Source organism: Uranotaenia lowii, chromosome 3 (assembly GCF_029784155.1).
Source record: "Uranotaenia lowii strain MFRU-FL chromosome 3, ASM2978415v1, whole genome shotgun sequence".
NCBI classification, from domain to species: domain Eukaryota; kingdom Metazoa; phylum Arthropoda; class Insecta; order Diptera; family Culicidae; genus Uranotaenia; species Uranotaenia lowii.
This window is the reverse complement of record NC_073693.1, coordinates 276,950,939-276,972,017: the sequence shown is the minus strand read 5'-3', so window position 1 is coordinate 276,972,017 and position 21,079 is coordinate 276,950,939. Positions and strand designations below refer to the sequence as shown.

Genomic DNA, 21,079 nt, shown 5'->3' with positions numbered 1-21,079 from the left:
ATGAATAGTAAATGAAAAAAAAAAATCACCTTGAACAGGAATCGAACTCGAGCTTACTGATTACCTCTCCGACATCTAACCGATAGGCCAAATCGTCAGACGAAACAAGTCAAGCTGTAGCTCTATTATTCAGTTGACTTCATCGAGTCGAATTCGCTGCTAGATTCCCCGGCAGAAAACGCTCATTGTGCCTCGATTAATAGTGCTTATGCTGCCCCAGGGGGAAGGGGGGGGGGGGGTTCTCATTATGCCCATTTAGTAACTGATTTTCAGCTTTCGGGAAAAAAAATTGAAATGCAATTTTAAACGTTTTTATATACTTTTTCAACTATAATCCAGTTAGGAAATAGACTTTTTAAGTGTCGGAACACGAAACAATGATGTAAGTCACATATTTTAACCGTTTTCTATGGTTAAATACTTAAGCGTCTTCCTTAAGGTGGCTATTATGCCCTTATCTCCCCTACATTCAAGTAATTTATCAATATAAATAGACTTTTTTCACTTATCTCCCAGCGTATCAAGATCCTAGCTTCAATGAAGTCGAAATAAACAAAATTACCTGGAAATCAATTATGTTCATTCTCTATGAGTCCGACTGTGGTCAGCAAAAAATTTTGTAAAAATGAACCGATCTCATTCCAATTCTTGCAGAACGGCAAAATTACGACGAATTATGGGGGCCGAGCAATCCGATTTCAATCGAAAATTGACAAATTTATATAAATCAAATTAGTTTGAAATCATTTTTCTAAATTTATTTCAACACATTTCTGTTGAATTTTATGGTTTTGATCGTTACATGCATTGACAGGAAGCGTTAAATCAAAGAAACACGTTGTGGGGGATCACTCAGTTCTTCTATCAATATAGCGGAGTGCGCCTATAGTTCATTTCACGATTTCAACATCAAATATCTCAAAAAATAGTTTTAAAAGTGATATAAAATAAATTTACAAGCTTTAGTTTATCATGTGAAGTAGCCAATTAAAGTGGAAAGTGATTTTTCGGCTCTAAAACATGCATTCATGAATTAAGACGAATCAAAAGGATACGATGGAGGTGGGTGCTTTTCCCCTACAATAATATTTATATCGCAATTTTGTGAACGTGATCTAATAATTAAGTGCTTCTTGTTACTTTTTTGTTCAAACCTTCTAAACGAAAACTGTCCAAAATCCCACATATTCCCGTTCGTATCGAGGATACACTATATTTAGACTTTTCTTTCTTCTGCTATTGATAAAGTTTATTCCGCCCGCTGTCAATTCTAGTTATGCTTCTGATGTTAGTCTGGGTGATCCTCTTTAATCTTTTTCCATCCCTTTCACTGAACACGCACTTCCTCCTACATAAACGTCAATCGAACTAGGTTAGTGTATCTATCTATTTAAGTTATGACTGCTAATGTTTTCGGTTTTTTTTTTCTTGACTATATTTCTTTATAAGGTTGATAAGAGTTAACTTTTACGAGAAAGTAATTTAATTTTTTTTTTCGAACGTTAAAAATATCCATTTTATAGTTTAATACAGCAAAACATCGAATGTCGTTTATGAAACTTTACCGGGTCGTTCGTGTAATTTGAGGACCAATTTTACGAATAACTCAAAAACCCAAAAACAGCCTTCACTTCGTGAAAACAAAATCACTTACTCTCCATCCCATTTGTTGATACAATGTGGATTAAACTAGGACAAAGTGCATGCGGGTGGATGTATGTGTGCCGGTGAAGTTGAGTAAGACGAGAGCAGGAAAAATGCACCCGAGCACATGACAGAGATGTATGCATTGACATAAATTTTTCACGCGTTTTGTCCCCTTCGGGCAGACAATGCGATGGCACAAAAGCACAGCAAGAACAGCAAGAGAAGAAGGAAAAAAACAACAATAAACATAACCGGGACAACGACAACGATGACACTGAAACTGACTGAACTTGTCCCCGGTAAAGGTTAGCCGTCAGATTTATCGTTCCTAGAGAAAAGCTCAACATGGTTTAATATCCGGTGATAAAGTGTGCTTCCCGCTGATTTGAGGCACTCGACAGAATTTATTGTAAATCGTTAAAGCAATTTTACGGTGATTTGTCAAAATTATAATAAAATTATTGAGACATTGCAATTTTGAAATCAGAACGTTGATTTAAATCTTTAAAAGGATTCGAAATCGTGACATTATGCTCATATATATGTAAGTTGCTTTGACACAATCTGTCTTGAATAATTCATTGAAACAACACGCCCCAGCAGCCAAAAACTACCGTTTGCTAATTGGTTGTCATTCAGGTCATTACTCACAGCAATTTTGCTTTAATCATTACCATCCATAATTAATCGGCGCCAGTTGAGCTCCATTGCTCGATCATCCATTGAAAATTTGATTGGGAAGTTCTTTCGCCAACCACATTTGGCGACTGCATCTATTCATGCATGCAAATACCTACTCTATGCATCTGGCTGGAAACACCTTGCATGCCACATCTTGCGGGGCTTCTCCACTATTCTGTTTGAATTAGGAATCAAATTATTACATCTATTCAATCGCAAATTAAACTCACCAAACGCAACGCGACGTGGTCCATAGAAAGTTGCATGGGGGGAAAACTGCATAAGAGCAACAGCGCTAGTGACACTCCTAGTACCTAAGCTAGTGGTGTCGTGATCACTCCATTGAATGCAACTGAAATGATGGTTAGGGTGATTCAAACGATTATTTTTATTATCATACGATTGTTTTTATTGCTTTAAAAATGTATTTTCACGATACTACAAAGAAGAGGAAGAATAGAATGCTTAGAAATATTTGGTTTTATGGTTCTACTATAATTCATGGGGAAATTTCACCTACTCTTTGAAGCCATCATTTTTGATGGACTTATATCTTTTTAAAAAAGCTTGATCTATCTCGTAAATCCAGTTGAAAGTGGATAGGGATTCTATCAAATAACTAAGCTTTTGACAAGCGAACTTGTTGTCATTTTGTTATTAAAGTATCTGAATTTTTTTTTGTTAAAGTTAAAGTTAAAGTTTTTTTTATACATACATATTGTGATAAGCGAATGCAATGCTAAAAGTAGGAGTGTTTAAAAAAATTTCAGAATATTTAACATTCATTTTTTTCATTCTCATTGACCAAACTTCGATTTTTATTCATATTTATTTAAATAAAATTTTACTGTAAATTTTGATTCACGTTCTGGATCCTCGAATCGAGGAACAACATATTTGTTTCTTTGATGCTTGGCTCGTTGCGAAGCGACTAGGGCATAGCTCGGCAACCTGAGGCTTGCGAGCCGCATGCGGCTCTTTAGTTCAATGTGTGAAAATTTTGAAAATCCCCGAAGTTTTCTAGAGTAAATGGACGCAACATAAGTTTTTCTTCAGTTTAGATAATATATCGCAGATTTCAAAAAGAAACCAAAACAACTACTATAGAACAAATTAACAGTATCTTGTCTTTGCAATGCAACTAAGTTGAGATTTAGAAATCAATTGATGTTCTTCATAACCATCTGATATAGCATTTGGAAGCCTGGAGATTTTTTTCTTCGGTGGTACGGAAAGTTTTCCGTTGAATTTGTTTTCAAGTCCTCACTGTTGATATTATGAAATTGAGTTTGTTTTGCTTGATTTGAATAGTTGAAAAAAAAATTGCTTTACCACCGTTGCACAATGGTCCAATTCTCAAAAAAGCTGGCAAAAAGTCTGTTTTCAACAATTTTTGCTCTGAAACCTTTCAAAATTGTTAAATAATCATAATTTCACAAAAAATAACATATTATTTTCATATTTGCTTTTAAATTTCTTTTTTTATTGTAAGAATTAGAAAAATTTAATTTATTTTAATATCTCAGTAAGTAAATTCATGTATTAAAATATTCCAACAGATTGCTGTAAAATCGATCAAATCCTAGAAAGTTTAATTGAATCTAAAATTATCTCAAAATTACAACACATATGAAATTAAATCGATACAGATTGACCTGACAATGCTCTGGTACCGATCACTTTTTTAATTTTTCATTAATTAACGAGTCAATATAGAAATTTTATGATAGATGAGAATTGTTCAAAAATTTCACCACTACTGATCAAAATTTTGAAATTAATGTTTGTAGGCTTTTTCTCAAATGACGATTTATTATATCAATGATTGTTTAAACACAAAACACTTAATCTACATTTTAAACGAGAAATACAAACTTTTTGCTTCATATTTTCTAAGTTATTTAATTTAACATTTAATATTTATTTTTAAAATATTTCATATTTTTAAAATAATACCATCAAAGTTTCTAACATTTTTTAAAGTTTCAAGTTCAGGTTCTCATGAATATTGAACAGCAAAAAAGGTTCTATGATTTGAACAATAATCAGAAAAATATTTGAGGAACCGTTATTAAGTTATGTTTTGGGAGTTTTCCTAATAGTAAAAATGTCACAGAAATTCATACTGACAGTGTTTCAAAATATGAAAAGGATGTTTTATGAATGGATTTATGAGAAAAATCAACCTAGAGATCCAATTAAATATCAATTTAGTTCGTGGTCCGGGAGGTTATTGGTTTAGAAGTCAAATTTGATGAAAAAAGTGGTTCAACTCTTTGACGTCGTTCTCCAAAAATGGCAAAAAAGGCAGCCCAATTTGCCATATTTTGTAGCCCAGAAATGTGGGAATCTATCCAACGTAAACTTAGAGTGGAGTTATGTGGAGTTTTTTTTAAATCTCTAGTTGAAGTTATAAAATTCAAAATATTTATCGTTTTTTGCAACTGAATTCCATATAAAAAATTTCAACTTTATTCAAAATCACAAATTTTTATTAGATAAAGTGTAAAATATTCCTAACAAAAACATAAGAATAATTGCAAAGCAATATATATTCGCGATTTGAATATCTATTCGTTTTTCAATGTAAGCAAATCTTTGCGAATTTTTCAAAAAATATTCAATCTTTTCTTAGCATTTCTTTCAGAACTCCGAAACGGGTAAACTTAAGACTATAATTTTCATGGTTTCATTTAGCTTGAAAATGCCGGAACACGATGAAATATTTGAATAGATAATCATGAGCGCTTGAAAAATCGACTTTCTGCCAGCTTTTCTGGGTTTTGGACCACTGTGCGTTGTGATCAAATATGAACATCAGATGATAATTTTATATTGAATTCCATCTCTCAATCTTCCTTTTCAAATCCACGAAAAAATTTCACAATTTAAAAAAAAAATCAAGATCTTCGTTTTAATTTTGAACATGAGTTCAAGTGAACAAAATTTTCAAGTTTGTTGAAAAATATTTTTGCTAACCGGGAGCTGAGAGCTGAACCTAGTTTTAGAATTTCATATATAATATGAATATTTTAAAGTATTTTTTCGAAGGAGCTATTTCATTTGGTAAAGAAGCACTTTCTTCCCTAAACTTTAATATATCTTCTTAGAACTTTTACATTCTTTTTTTTGATTCTAAACCTAATTTCTTTATCATGTTTCTGCAATTATTTTTGAAACGTCATGACTGTTTTAAAAGTTGATTTTGATTTCTGAGTCTTTATCAGAAGTTTGGTTTTGGTTTGTTCAATGAAGTGATGATCAAAATAACGTAAAAAAATCGGTTAGTTGAAAAATGAAATATGTCGAAGGAAGCCAAAGTTAGATGTCTATTATTATGTAAGATTTATTATTGCACCGAAAGATACGAGATAGCTATCAAAACTTTCATTGGACCCCGGTATATTTCTACATCATCGGATGAATCTATTCTTAAAGATTCCAAAAATCCAAGATACACTGAAATACAGCAAATCTGTCAAGAATTGAAAGTATTTTTAAAATATTTTTAACAGCCAACTAACTACTATAATGATAAACATTACAAATTTGCAAGAAAAAACTGAGAATTCATTCAACAAATTAAAACATTTGTTTGAAAAAATCAAATGATTTAAATTCCAAAAAAACCAATTGTATAAAAATTTAAAATATTAATTTGTGATTAAAATTCATAGAAACTTTGACAGAAGGATCAATCTGCATACATGATAATGATATATTTGTGACTCAGAAGTTTACAGATTATTTTAAGATTTCACAAGTATGGAGAAGAAACAACTTGAAAGGGCTCCAGTTTTGAACAGAATTGAGAGTTTAATATAAAATTTTCGTTATCGAAAAAATTTTGAACCATTTTTTTCATTTTACCAGAAATAAAATGAGAACTAGAGAGTTGAATCGGAATGCTTGTAATCAGAAAAAATTTAAAAGAAATTTTATAACCGTATTATCAGACCACATTTCGCGACCGACCGTTAAATTTTGTCAAATTTTGACTAATTTTTTTCAATCCGTGAATTGAGCATTTATGAATTAAAATTTGTTGGTTTATTTATTCTAAGGCCCGAAAAATATTTATCATGATAGCTTTATGCGCATAATAAACTAATGAATCTCAAAAACTTTTAACGTGTGTTCAAAACCTTAAAAAAATTAAGGCTTATTTGTAGAATTTGAAGAAGTCTATTTTTTTTATCTGGGAATAGGTGTTTTGAAAGAATTGCACCAAATTTAAAATAGTAAATTTTATCAGGTCACAATAGCAAACCGCCAAAATTTCAACGTTAATAAGCTGTACTGGTTTTGAAAATGTATTGATTCAGAAGAAAGAAAATCGCATCCGTTTGCCAATGAAACAACGAAAATCTTTGGCGATGTGAAAAGGGATAATAAAGCTGACTTCACATCAGGACGCAATGTATCTTAGCGATCACCATTATTTGTAGTAAGGATAAAATGAAGTGCAGCTCTTTCAAACTTGAAAATTTTCTGAATTTGCAATTTTCGGCTCATCTATCTCAAAAGGTTGCCGACCGCTGGACTAGGGGAAGGTAATAGTGTTTTATTAGAAATGAGAAGATAAAAATCTTTTTTCAATGGAAAATAAGATGCACATCTGAGTTCATTAGCCATGGTTGGGGAAAGTGTTTTTTGATGACATCTGAATTAGGTTTTGTTTCAAACATGTAACTGCCTTCGCACGTTTTGTGGCCTAATGTTACACTTTTATTTTGTCCCTAGCTGGCCCGGTGTGTTTTGTTACACCTCTCAAAAATAAATCCGAAATATGACAGTTTAAAAAGTACAACTTTTCAAAGAACAAAATCCTACGAACGCCTCCAGATACAAATTTGCACTCTAAAAGAAAAATTTGCGAATTTTTATTTCATACAAATTATAGACACTATAATTTCATATAGTCTGGCAAAGAGAATGACGGGAGCCAATCGAACTGTCATTCGCGCGGAGACAATCGAGCATTCTATGATAATGTTCAAGCTCTTCTTAACTCTTTCCAGTTGCAAAATAAAAAATAGTTTATTAGATTCGTAAACTACATGCTATTTTTGTCAGTTCAACTGCAAATGGCTTTTGAAAAATATAGTATATTCTATAGGTGTAAAACTAGTGGAAATTATGCTAAAAAACTTTAGTTAATGTTTCCAAAAAGCCAAAAAAGCTTTGTGAATCACAATACTTCAATCATGATTTTCCAATATTAAGAAAGTTTGCTCGATTGGCTCCCGCGAATGACAGTTCGATTGGCTCCCGTCATTCTCTTTGCCAGACTATATGAAATTATAGTGTCTATAATACAAATGCTTAGAAAAAAATTAATTGTTTGAATCAAGGTTGCAAAATCTCATGAGATTGAGATTTTTTTGAGTGAAATTTTCCCTTTTTGAATCTCAGTGTGATGTTAGGTAATCTCATATCGTAAGCATCACGGTTCTTGCCTTGAATGTCGACGCCTTCTCATCCTGAGAGTCACAAGCAAAAAACCTATTTTTTGAGGGCAGAAATGCCATGGAATAATATTTGTGCGAACTCTTGAATAATGGAACAAGTTATCTAGTTCAGAAAAAGCTGAAATACCACAACTTTTTAGAACACTGTCAGTTACACCTGATGAATGTTAAAGGACAGTTATACATTTTTAAAACATTTTTATAGAGAACATACTGTTAAAAGTTCAGTTTAATCAGATTAATGATAAGAATATGTTTGTTTTATTTCTGTCTTAAGCAAGGTTGTGAAATCTCATTAGATTGAGATTTTATCGAGTGAAATTTTTCCTTTTGAATATCAGCGTGAAACGTTAACGTTGATTGTGAATGAAAGTTTTCATTTTAAAAGATCTTCCTGAAGAATGTATTATCATGACTTGTAAAAATTTTTTTTAAATATTTCTGTCTTAGGTTAACGAAAGTTTTACAGGATGAGCAAAAGGTATTTATGACCAAACTTAGCACTGAAATATGTTATTCTGATGTGATAAGTCTCGCTCGTATTCAGACATTGATGCAAAGTTTTTGCAATTTCATCATGGACAAAGAAACGCAAACATTGAAATGCCCAAGCTCAAAATTCTTCAAAAAACCCCAATGACTTAATGTGCTTGCCGAAAAAATCATCTCAAATCTCCTGGACATTACAAGAAACTAAAAACAAAATTATCAAAATCTGAATAGCTGCATATTTGATTATTATAAATATACACATTCAGTACCGCAAAGACACCTAACCTGGGAAACACCACAATTCAGCATCAAAATTTTCAGGATCCAATGGGCAATGGGAATAATTTTACAAATTTAGTATCTTTGAATTACCGAAAGTGTTTGGTCAATTTTGCAGAAAAAAGTTTCATGACGTTATTTATAGCATTCGAGCTATGCTTTGCTTCTACTTGTAGCGGCAACCTAAAAACGAAGTTGAAATGCCTAGGTAGCTATATAGAGTTTTAATATAAATGAAGAAAATAGTTTCTTAATCTTCCAAACAAATTATTGAGTTAAGAAACAGATGTTTAGCATTAAAAATAAAAAATAAAAAGAGTATAACCAACGAAAAAAGCATTCCAATTAAAACGCATGGCATCCCAGCTTATGAAACCGGCTGGAATCGACCACATGTGAAAAGCATTTATCAACCAAATAAAATGTAACAAAGAAATAACAAAATTTTCCCTTTCAAATGGAAGCGGCGGTTTGTAGCTTGTATCATAACGGTTAAACTTTTTTTATTTCGATTTGAAAAGACATTTTAATGATTTTTTATGCATTTTAAAGAAATTTTTGTTCAAGAGAACGAAAGCCGGTTTTATTTGCGCTGGCTCACAAGTCTTTTTCAAATATTATCTCGACCCGTGTGATGTTTGAAATTCCCTGTGGGAAATTTCTGAAGTAGATAACATGATCGTGGCACCAAAAAGTAGGATATGATTCTTACCAGCCTATCTTATGTCTAATAAATTCACTTGTTGTATTAAGAGCACTTCTAGAAGATTTATAGAATTCTAAATAGAAAAAAGAATATGACGGAATTAATAATGTGTCATTGAATATTGAGATAGATCAAATATTTTTGTACTACCATTTGGAGTAATTGTAAAATCGCTTCTTTTGTTAGGCTGCCTTACCACTAATTTCTTGATTATGATTTTATGAGCTTCTTAGACACAATCATAACGGGGTTTTTTTGAACGATTTATGTGTACGATTAAAAATGCTCTTTAAAAAAAATCGTGAAACCCTTGGAAAAAAAACATTGTTTAATTTTAGTAAAATGGCTAGTTTAGACAGCCTAGTACATCATTTTGAAGTGGTCTTTGTGAAATCGGGAATGTTAAGATTGGTTTCGAAAATTGGTTTTCTCTACGGTTGTTCCGGATCTTTTACAGTCTCTAAGTGACTATTACTGTCAAACATTCTGCAGAAAATTGCACCACCAATTAGTAGTTTGAAGAGAGAAAGGATGTCAAGGACCAAGGACGTTTAAAAAAAGATCGTTTGAAAAAGAATTAAATAAAAGTTGAAACAAAGGACAGCTTATCACTGACATCACGGCTTCTATAATTATTTTTTTCATTTAGTTGATATAAAAAGTAGGTTTTAATTCTGAATGTATAGATGCATATTTTTTAGAATACATGATCTTCATTAATATTTCTAAATTAAGATATCCTACACTCGTATACAACATGCTCTGAAGAAGAGATCTCATGAGATTTGATGATTTTGATCATAATACAGTTCAACATATGTTACTTTTTTGTATGTCAACAGCCTAGAAAATACAAAAAAAAAACTTAAAAATCCTGAGTTTTAATGGTTTCTTTTTGTTAAAATCACAGCCCTTGAGAGTTTAATCAAATATTGACTTTTCATATTTATCATTTGAGTTGTCTTTACTATGAAATTATGTTATAAATTGTTTAGTGCCAAAGCGTCGTGCCAAATTGTCGTCAAAAAATAGTAGGGGAAAAAGTGGGGAATATAGCTGAAGATTTCTCTAATGGGATTCTGGGTATGTGATTTTTTTCTTGATGTAATGTTCAGCGAATTTCGCTTGACATCGAAAGCTTTGAGCGTCAAAACGAAATTCATTGTGCTACTCATAATGAATCTAGATATGGAGGTCTCACTTTGGCAAAAAGTAGACGAGGGTTGGATGTGGAGGAGGGGGCGAAACGCAGCCGAAATTTGACAGCTGGCTATTTGGCTGGCTGCTGGCTGGCTGGGATGCCATGTGCTCTGATTTTTTGTAATACACAAAGTATTGCCAATCATCAAGATATTGCTAAGACAAAGATTTCGCCTTAATTTTTGCAAATATAATTCATAGAATCGAAAAAAAATCTTCCGGCTGAGCTCCGGGCTGGTAAGGGGCTTGAAAAGGGAGAGGGGTGCACCCATACTTTTTTTAATAACTCGAGAAATGAGAAATGATCGAGCAAATTTGCATAGAATGGAATAGGGTACAAAATTTTTTTCGCGATTATTAAACAGGGGCACTCTCATATTTTTATCTTTAATGACTTGGCATGTGATGGAGAAAATGGGACCAATTCTGGCTTGCGAGAGGAATTTTATACCTACAAGTAAAACATTTAATTTCTTAATTTTAGGAACAAAATAATGGAAACAGATATTAGGGCAGGTTTTAGAATTTTAGGAGGTGTAGCAAAGCACACTGGGTCAGCTAGTTCCAACTTAAATTGCTTTAGTATTTTTTGAAACACTTTATACATTTCTGAATATAACATTTTCAGATTTCTAAGTCCAGGAGAAAGTGGTTCGGAGTAAAAAAAAATAAGTAAAACTTTGAAACCAATCTTACAGATTTTTTTTTAAATTTTCAATTTCTCACATATTTTTAAAGAAAAGTTATTTAAAAATATAAAAAAGGTGGCTTAGTCCAAAACTACTTGTTGTTTTCTAAAAAGTTGTTCTTCAGCTTAAAATCTACACTTCGAGTATGTTTTCCCAGATTTAATTATAATTTGTTCAGTAGAAATTTTACCCTATTTTACAAAAAAGTTTCAACTTCAAGGCGATTAAGGGTCGTTTTAGAGTGGTCCAATCAAAATGAAATTTTGCTCAGTTTGTTATCTTGATAAAAGGATCAGAAGTAGGCGGTGATCGGCTCGGGACAACTTCAGTCACATGTTGATTCATCAACCTGAAGGAATATTTATAGTGTTTTCGTTTATTAGCAGTGGCAACCTAGTTGTCCACGAGTTTTGCCCTAACTGCTGTTTTTGTGTTCGTTTATTAATTCAGAAGTCCACTAGAATTGCCCGAGGTTTGAACCTCAAGCAGGCGGTTGCAACCCGTAGAAGTTGTCAGTGTTGGGGGTAAGCATAAGGTTGACTATAGCAACCATATATTTGCATCGTCCCGGGTGACGATTCTGTTTGTTTATTCAGAGAAAGATTTGCCCCGCGCCCGTGGAGAAAAACGAAAACGGCATTAGAGAATCCTGTATATTGTGTTGTACTCATAAATGATCGCTGGAAAGGAAGGCGTACTTCAATGTTGATTGTAAAACTTAGCACCAAGGTATGGAAAACGAGAAAAACTGCCCCACGATGGTAAATGTTATTTTTCGAATTTTATGTTCAGTTACACAGGCCTTGAAGAGTGTGATCTAAAAACTGAAGTTAAAGAATTTGTAGACAAAAATTTATTTCATAATCGTGATTTAAAAATGAATTGGAAGAAAAATTTCTTTCTGTACGTGCCGTTGATACGACGCTTTTCATGTTTTGGATGCTTCCAAAAATTGTTCTTCTGCCTTGGTGATGCTTTGTGTTTGGTGGATTGCTGTGATTGAATACTTCGGTGGTGTTTTTTTGGGAAAGTGTTGACACAGGAGGTGATTCAGGGATGATGACGAAGCTTGGGAGAACAGCTGCTGGACGTTCGGCAATTCACGGGAGATGAGAATTAACCTAAAACTTTATCGATTATTGTACGTTTCTAAAATCATGAAGACCAATCATAATATCTACTAGACAGGCTATGTGTTTCATTTAGCGGAAATAAAACCTTTTCGTTTCCAATTCCAACGCTTAAAGAAGACATGCTGCGCAAAGATAAGTAATTAATTTTTTTATTCATGCAATTAAGTTTTTTCAAAGGTAAATGGTTAATCTCTAAATTATTAAAGAATGACAGTTTAGAAAAGTTTACTCTTGTTAATTAATTTTAGTGAAATCGTAGCTTATGTAAAAAAATTTCGTTAAAAAAAATCAAATCGTTCAAACATGCATTGGAGAAGCCAATCTGTTGGAGTAAATTTCTATTATTAAAGTTTTTTTTTTTTTTTTGAAAAAAACCTTTCGAGTTCTTAACGGACATAAAAAATGTCTGTTCAGGCTTTGTGATTTCTGTGTACAAAATAAGTCATTTTCAGCCGCTGAAGAATGGCCCCAGTGATTTGTGAAGTTACTTCACATAACGAAAAAAAAAATTTGAATCGACTCATGCCAGCGACGGGAAATCAATCATATCGTCTTTGGCGCAATGCACATTTCAGCGCATTTTCGGCACATAGTTATTTCCGATCGGCATTGAAATTTTGCAACCTTTTCTTTGAGTAATGAGTTCAAATAGACATATCGTGGTCGTAATCAAAATTTTGACAGCGTTGTACTATCCTGTTTTATTTTTTAAGTTAAATATTTTAGCTTTTTTGAGATACATAAGGCGCAAGAAAAAAATATTGAAAATTCATGATTATCAACTACCTTTGGAATGCTCGAAAACGCCTTAAAATGAAGTTATTTACTCAAACAGTTCATAAAAGCACTGTTATTCACTTTTACACATAGTAAATTTTAAGAAATATCCATGATGTTTGTAAAAACGTAAATGGTACTATTCTTATTTCGAACTTTTTTCATATTTTTGGTGCCAATGCCGTAAAAAAGTAAACTTATGCTAGATTTATTCATTGAACACTTTAAAACAAATCGTAGAAGAAAATTTTGACAATTTTCTATTCTTGTTCCGCTCACTGAAGTTTCACATGACCAGAACCTTTTCGTGAAGGAATTGCCAGTCTGACGAATGTAAAATATCCAAATACACCGTTAAATTCCGAATGATAATAACTATTTTGTTTTTGGTCTAAATCAATATTCTTCAACGCTTTATGAACCACTCTTATAATGATTGAAACATTTTCTGCTACTACTAGCTGCTGGCACCTGAATCTGTTGCCCGGCTGTGTTGCTTCTGGTAGTTTTTAGTAGGTACCTACATTCATTTGACATCTAATTTTCACTATGCCGCCGTTCTCTTCGCCTTTGCAGACAACAAGCAACGTCCCAATGGCGTAACGACACCCGTGTTAACGATGGAGGATGCCAACGGAAAGTGCATTGGCAGCATTTCATCACCGCCACCTGGTGGAGGAGGAGGAGGAGAAAACGAGTCTAATGGAGGTGGGCCAGACGCTTCAGAAACCGATCGAGGTGGGGCTGACGACGGGAACCAGAATAATAACAACAACAACAACGGCAACCTGCCACCGCACTGTAGCAGCACCTATTCGGCCTTCAAGCGGGGCAATGTCATCAAGGGCATCCTGTGTCCGTCGATGACCAACTCCTTCCGGGCCCCGTCCCTGGAACGATCCTATCTGACCTATTCCCACCGGCAGCGCCAGAAATCGCTCATCCTGGTCAACGTGGTCGACTTGGTGCTCAAAATTGTCCTAGCCTCGGTTTGGATCGGTTTCAATCATCCTACGGTAAGCTAAAAAAAATTGCCTGTTTTGGTCACTCTCTGGAGCCACTATTTACTGTCTAATTTACGATACTATTTTAACCACTATTTTCGTTATAAAAACTTCCTTTTTCAGACTATCCAAGCACACGAAATCACCTGGTCCGTGTGCTGTGTGATATCGAACTTCCTGATCTGTGTGCTGGGAAGCTGGCGACTGTTCGCCAACAATTATCTCCATTGGGCTGCCGTCTGCACTTGGTTGCTGCTCAATCTTCAAGGTTTCGTCGGCGAAGGCTTAGGCTTTGCCGAACGGGAGTACCTGATCTGGTACGTGCTGTTCATCATCTTTGTTCCGTATGCGATGCTTCCACTTCCGCTCAAGTGGTGCATGATTGCCGGATCGGTTTCAGCCGTGTGTCACCTGATCGTGACCACCATCAACAAGTTCCTGCATGAAACGGTACGTCTTTTGAATCAAAAATAAATGAGGCCCTTAGAGCCAAAGGGGTATAAGTGACAAAATTGAAAAATCGAGATAACCATCTGGAACGAATCCATGACTGTCAAACATCATATGCTATTTTAATCATAATTTTATTCCATTATTTTCTTATGTTTTGATCTCGTTACTAAAAATTACTTTTTGTTTGGAGCCAAAGGGGTATAAGTGCAGCTCTTGTACCCCTTTGCCACCAAGCAATTTACTTACCTTTTTGCCACCAACCCAAATGTCATTTATAGTAAGAAGTGTTTTTTTTTTCATCGGAACGAAAAATTTAAAAAAGTGAAGTTTAATTTGCACTTTAAAAGCAAATCATGTTTGGAAATTTACCATCAACAGTTGATCATTTCATTGCATTTAGTGATAGTTCTAGTGAACAAAATATTATCAAGTTTTGTATTTTCTATTGGTTTTCTAATCCCAATAAATGAATCGCAATTTTCTGATTTATGGTCATAGTTATATGGAGTATGCCGCAAATTTCGGGCATGGCTCAATATGTATTTGTACGAGATGATTGAGCTAACGTTGAGCTTCTGGCGCAAGGTTGCCGAAATCATAGAAAAATCTTGAATTTAACAGAATGTTAGGAACATTTTTATAACAGATTCTGTGTCACTGAACACAAAACTTTGGAAATATTCATAGATTTCACAGAATTTTTTTAAAATTTTTACGTATTTCTAAAATTATAATTTTAATGTCAATATAAATTTTGGATTTTTAACTTTGTTATGGAAAAAAAATTATAAGATTGGAAATGTTTAATGACTTTTCTCAAGTAAAATGTAAAAAATACTAAACTTTTCATGGATTTTCAAAGATGTTTATGCTATTTTCATCACAGAATTTTTGGGTGAAACCACAGAAAGTCTGAATTTTTTTTCGCAAAAACACAGATTTGTTTTTCGGCAACCTTTCTCCGGTGGACTTAGTCTTTTATCACTATAGGCCTGAAACGTTTTACTGTATGACACTTTATGACGTTCACAAGTTGATACTTATATTTAATTGTGAATTTCGAATACCAATTCCACAATCCTTTTGATTTTTGACAATGTATTTTCTATGAAAAAGGGAACTTAACAAGTTCAGAATTTAAAACCAACCCTTTTAACTTCAAAATTCATCCATCATGAAATATTCTTTAAAAACCCAATTTCATATTCAAATATAGTTTTTCTTGTTCTTCAAAATTCTGAACACCACATTCGAAAGGATTTCGATAAACTACACAAAGCTGCGAAATTAACATTTTTCGAAGATGCAAAGCATTTAGGAGCTTATTTTGATTAACTTGGATGCCCTCGATAAAACATGGATTAATTCTTTTAGTCTATCAGCTTTAGATTGCTAAATAACATTTGAGAAAATGATGAAAATCATTTAAAATTGTTTGCACTGTCTTTTACAGAAATGTAATACATTAAAGTTTAAAAAAAGGGTGTAAATAAATGTTCAAATTTTCCGAAGACGACAAATAATTAAGACTCTATAGATTTTTTTTTTAATTTTTTATTCCTCCTCCTGAAGTTTTGAACCAAAAGGATGTTTAGATGATTTGAGAAGTCCAAAATCAAATCGTTTAGCAGTCTTCAACAAATTTGTTAAAATAAATAAACCATTAATTTTCCAACTTCCTTTAGCAATTTCAAAAATATTTATAATGATATCTTTTAAAACTTCTTCAAATTGTAGAACTTATCTTTTTTAGATCATTTTTCCTCGGAAATAAGAATTGTTTTTAATGAAAGGAGGATAAACTAATCCAGAACCAGTTTTTTGTCTTTTATGTAGGTTTGTTGTTTCATCAGTAATCAATGATTGATTTCATTCAATTCTGATTATTTTTAAACTTATAAACGCCATATCACCAAAACTAAAGGTGATAGACAAAACCTGAAAAATGATTTTATTTCAGGAAGCCAGAATTTTCCAACTCGATGATTCAAACAGAGGCACCTAAAATGCAATTCCCTTGAGTTATTTCCATCTTAAATGTTAAGAAGCTTTTGTTTTATTTGTATATTTTGTATTAATTTTCAACAAATTTACTGAATTATGTTGTCCTTTTCAATTTTTTTTAAAAGCGTTTCTTCGTTTATCAATTCTGATAAAAATTGTTCTGAAAACATAATCTACTTAGAATAAGGTTGCCAGATTGCCCGGTTTTATCCGGGTTTGTCCGGATACTTAATACAAAATTTGAGAACAGTCCGGCCCTATCCGGTTGTCCGAGTTTAGTTAAAAAATGCCCGTATTTATTCACTTTATTTGGAAAATGTGTTGTATTTTTTTTTTGCCTCCAGAACAAAATATTTCGAACAATTTTTTTAAAAGTAATCATAACAGTTTTTTTTTTGGAAGCCTCAAATACGATTTAAGACCTGTCGATGAGTTTTGATGAAAAACATTTTTTGTTTAGTTATTTCTGGGGTTTGACCAAATTTGTCGGGATACTGCCTGGATTTTCGGTCGTCATTTTGACATCAAATGCTCGAATTTTACTAGGTTTTAAATAAAATTGCTTGGATTTCTCCGGCCCGGGTACGTGCTAAAAATTTTGGCAACTTATCTTAGAAGCCTATTAACCTAAATTTTTGATGAGAAAAACATGGTTTGTTTCTTTTGTCCTTTCCAGAATTCAATATTTCATTTGGTGGCGACAGAATATTTAGAGCTAAAAATTTTTAAACTATAAAATCTGCGCTTGGTAATTAATGAACGTTTTACTTATGTTAATTATTTTAAGTCTTCTTAGTTGAATCGACTATTAGTTTAAAATTATTTTTGAAAAGGTTGAAAAATTAATTGTAGTAGCTAAATTTGATTTTATTTTTGCTTTCAATAATTACAACAAAACTGGGAAATTCTTATTTAAAGTTTATGGTTTATCAGTTTCTTATTGATAATTTATTATTATTTTTTTATTTCTTATTTCTTTTTTAGTTTTTTATTTACTTTTTTTTATTTCTTATTTATTTTTATTATTAATGCATCGAATCCATCCATCAAAGGATGGAATGGGAAAAGCATAAGAACCATCAGTGAAAGTAGCAAGTACAATACATGAACGATATAATAGTTTGTCAGGATATTTTTTAACTAGTTTAAGGGATTTTACATAACAAATTTAATCTAGTCGATCAGAAAATTAAAGTAAGGATAAGATCTAGCATCTAGAAATTAAATTCAGTCAGTATAGGCTTTCAACAAAGAATTGAAAATATTGTTTTTTTCAAATACACAAATTTTTTATTGTGAACCTCAAAAATGAGCTTTTTAAGCCGTTTATTTTGATAACTGAAAGAATTTGAATATGATTTTATCTTTAACTTTAATCACTAGCACTCATGAAACAAAAATAAATATTTTTTTTCTTTTTATCAAATAAAAATCAATCATCAATCATGTGAATGAGTTCTCTTTGGTTCAAATGGATATCTTTTCCCTAGTCGACAATTCCAATTTTAAATCGTAATGAAATATTTTTTTCAATTTCAAAATATTACCGGAGAATTTTTCAAACAACCATTCAATAGAAAAAAGAAGACTAATAATTTCAATTTTTCAAAACAATTCTTAATCATGGTAAATTTATGACCTGATCTGAAAATAATTTAAGAATTTGAATCTATTTTTTTTTAATTTGGTGTTCTTTCATGTGAATATTCTATTTCTGTGCACTGATTCTTATGTCCGAAGTTTTAGATTCTGATTTTATTCGGAATTTTAGTTCGCATTCGTGATCGAATATTCCGAAAATATTGATTCAAAATTTGTAAACTAGTACTTACTTACTTAATGATCCCGCGCCGATCCTCCGGTGCATAGGGCCGTGGTAAAAGACCTCCACTGTTGACGATCCGGAGCCAGCGTCTTCACTTGGTCCCAGTCAAGATTCTCGTCGACAGTTCGGATTTCAGCGGCTAGGCTTCGCCGCCACGAGTTTCTGGGTCTGCCTCTTCTTCGATGACCTTCTGGATTCCAATCTAGCGCCTCTCTGCAAATCTCGTTTTCATCTCTTCGCAGCGTGTGCCCAATCCATCTCCACTTACGTTCCCGAATCTCGATTTCTAGCGCCCTTTGATGACACCGGCGATGCAGTTCCTCATTCGAGATCCAGTTGCCAGGCCACCAAGCACGGATGATATTCCGCAGGCAGCGGTTTACAAATACTTGCAGTTTTCGTGTCGTCACCGCATATGTGCACCAAGTTTCGCACCCGTACAGCAATACGGATTTGACGTTTGAGTTGCAGATTCGGATTTTCGTTCGTAGAGAGATTTGGCGTGACCGCCAGATGTTTCGGAGACTCGCAAACGCAAATCGGGCCTTTCTGATCCGGGTTTCGATGTCTTTTCTGGTACCACCATCAGGCATTATCTGGCTACCAAGATACTGGAAGCACTCCACTTTCTCAACTTGTTGCCCAGCTACCATGAAACTGGAGGGATTTTCTGTGTTGATCTCCATCGACTTGGTCTTTCCGACATTGACTTTGAGACCTGCTGCCTTGGAACTTTCGGTGAGGTCGTCGAGTTTGCTCTGCATATCTGGTTGAGTTTAGGCGAGCAAAACAATATCGTCAGCCAGGTCAAGATCGTTCAGTTGCTCCATTGTTGAAGGATTCCACGGCAATCCTCGGTTCGGTGCACAGTCAATCGATCCAATCAGAATCTCATCCATTACGATTAGAAAAAGTAGCGGTGATAGAATACATCCTTGTCTCACTCCAGCAGTTACCGGGATTGGTTCGGACAAGACACCGTCGTGCAAGACCTTGCACGAAAATGCCTCGTATTGTGCTTCGATGAGATGGACTAGTTTCTCTGGTACTCCTCTTCGCCTTAGAGCCGCCCAGATGTTTTCATGGTTAAGTCGGTCGAATGCTTTTTCGAAATCAACGAACACCAGCAGAAGAGAGTCCTGAAATTCGTTGATTTGTTCCAGTATGATTCGTAGCGTTGTGATGTGGTCCACACATGATCGTCCGGATCGGAATCCAGCTTGTTGCCGTCGGAGTGTAGCGTCGATTTTCTCCTGGATCCTGTTCAGGATCACCTTGCAGAGTACTTTGAGGGTTGTACAGATCAACGTTATGCCTCGCCAGTTACCGCACTCTGTCAGGTCTCCTTTCTTCGGGACCTTTACGAGGATACCCTGCATCCAGTCGGCCGGGAATGTTGCAGTATCCCAGATGTCAGCGAAAAGACGGTGCAACATTTGTGCTGATAGGGCAGGGTCGGCTTTCAGCATTTCAGCAGGGATGCAATCGATCCCAGGTGCTTTGTTGGATTTCATGTTTTTGATTGCCGCTTCTATTTCAGCCAGCGAGGGCGCTTCCGAGTTGACGCCATTTATGCGACTCACTGTTGGCGCTTCGAGCTGCGGGTTCTGTTGGCCATCGCTATTCGTGACTCGGAAGAGTTGTTCGAAGTGCTCAGTCCATCGTTTGAGCTGATCTGTTCGATCGGTCAATAACTGACCTGCTCGGTCTTTCAGCGGCATTCTTGCATTAGTCCTTGCACCACTGAGGCGGCGAGAAATGTCATATAGTAATCGGATATCTCCATTGGCGGCGGCTCTTTCTCCCTCTTCGGCTAGGGAGTTTGTCCAGGCTCTCTTGTCTCGTCTACAAGCTCGTTTAACTGCCTTTTCCAGCTCCGCATATCGTAAGCGGGCGGCTGCTTTGGCTGACCCGGTACATGCCTGCTCAATTCCGACTTTCGCCTTTCTCCGATCATCGACCATCCTCCAAGTTTCATCCGACATCCATTCACTCCTTCTTCCACAAACTTTACCGAGAGTACCATGGCTCGTCGTGATAAAGGCATTCTTGATTCCACACCACTGTTCTTCGACTGTTCCGTCTGTCGGCAGCTCCGAGGCTCGGGATTCTAGCTGTTCAACGTATGCCCTTTTCACCTCTGGATTCTCCAACCGGCGGACGTCGTATCGACACCCGACTTTCTCCTCGCGCCGTTGGACACGCGCAACTCTCAGTCGTATCTCGCCAAGGACGAGGTGATGGTCAGATGCAATGTCTGCGCTTCGTTTGTTGCGGACATCAAGAAGACTCCTTCTCCATTTTCGGCTGATGCAGATGTGGTCAATTTGATTTTCTGTTCGGCCATCTCGGGATACCCAAGTGACCTTATGTGCTGGTCGATGGGGGAAGAGCGATCCACCGATCACCATGTTGTTGTTGCCACAAAATTCTACAAACAGCTCTCCGTTTTCGCTCATCTGTCCTAGACCATGGCGCCCCATGATGCGCTAAAAGTCCTGATTGTCGGAGCCAATCTTTGCGTTGAAGTCGCCCAAATGGATTTGAATGTCACCCTTCGGAATTTTCTCTACCACGCTGTTCAGTTGACTGTAAAACTGCTCTTTCTCCTGCAAGTCGGCAACGTCAGTTGGCGCATAACACTGGACCATTGTAAGGTTTCTAACCCGTGTTCTAAATCTGGCTACGATTATTCTTTCGTTTATCGGTTCCCATCTA

The 21,079-nt window shown here is 34.7% G+C and overlaps 1 protein-coding gene across 2 annotated transcripts in view; it reads left to right on the top strand.

The window, feature by feature from the left end:
• The window catches only part of LOC129751102 (adenylyl cyclase 78C-like), a 217,167-nt gene that overhangs the window by 141,555 nt on the left and 54,533 nt on the right, over positions 1–21,079 (top strand). For both annotated transcript variants that reach the window (XR_008738601.1, XM_055746392.1), the window contains exons 3-4: positions 13,652–14,091; positions 14,203–14,529. Coding sequence is in view for 1 of the 2 variants with exons in the window: in XM_055746392.1 (XP_055602367.1) it covers positions 13,652–14,091; positions 14,203–14,529 (767 nt within the window). In the remaining variant the exon portion in view is untranslated. The remainder of the gene's footprint in view (positions 1–13,651; positions 14,092–14,202; positions 14,530–21,079) is intronic.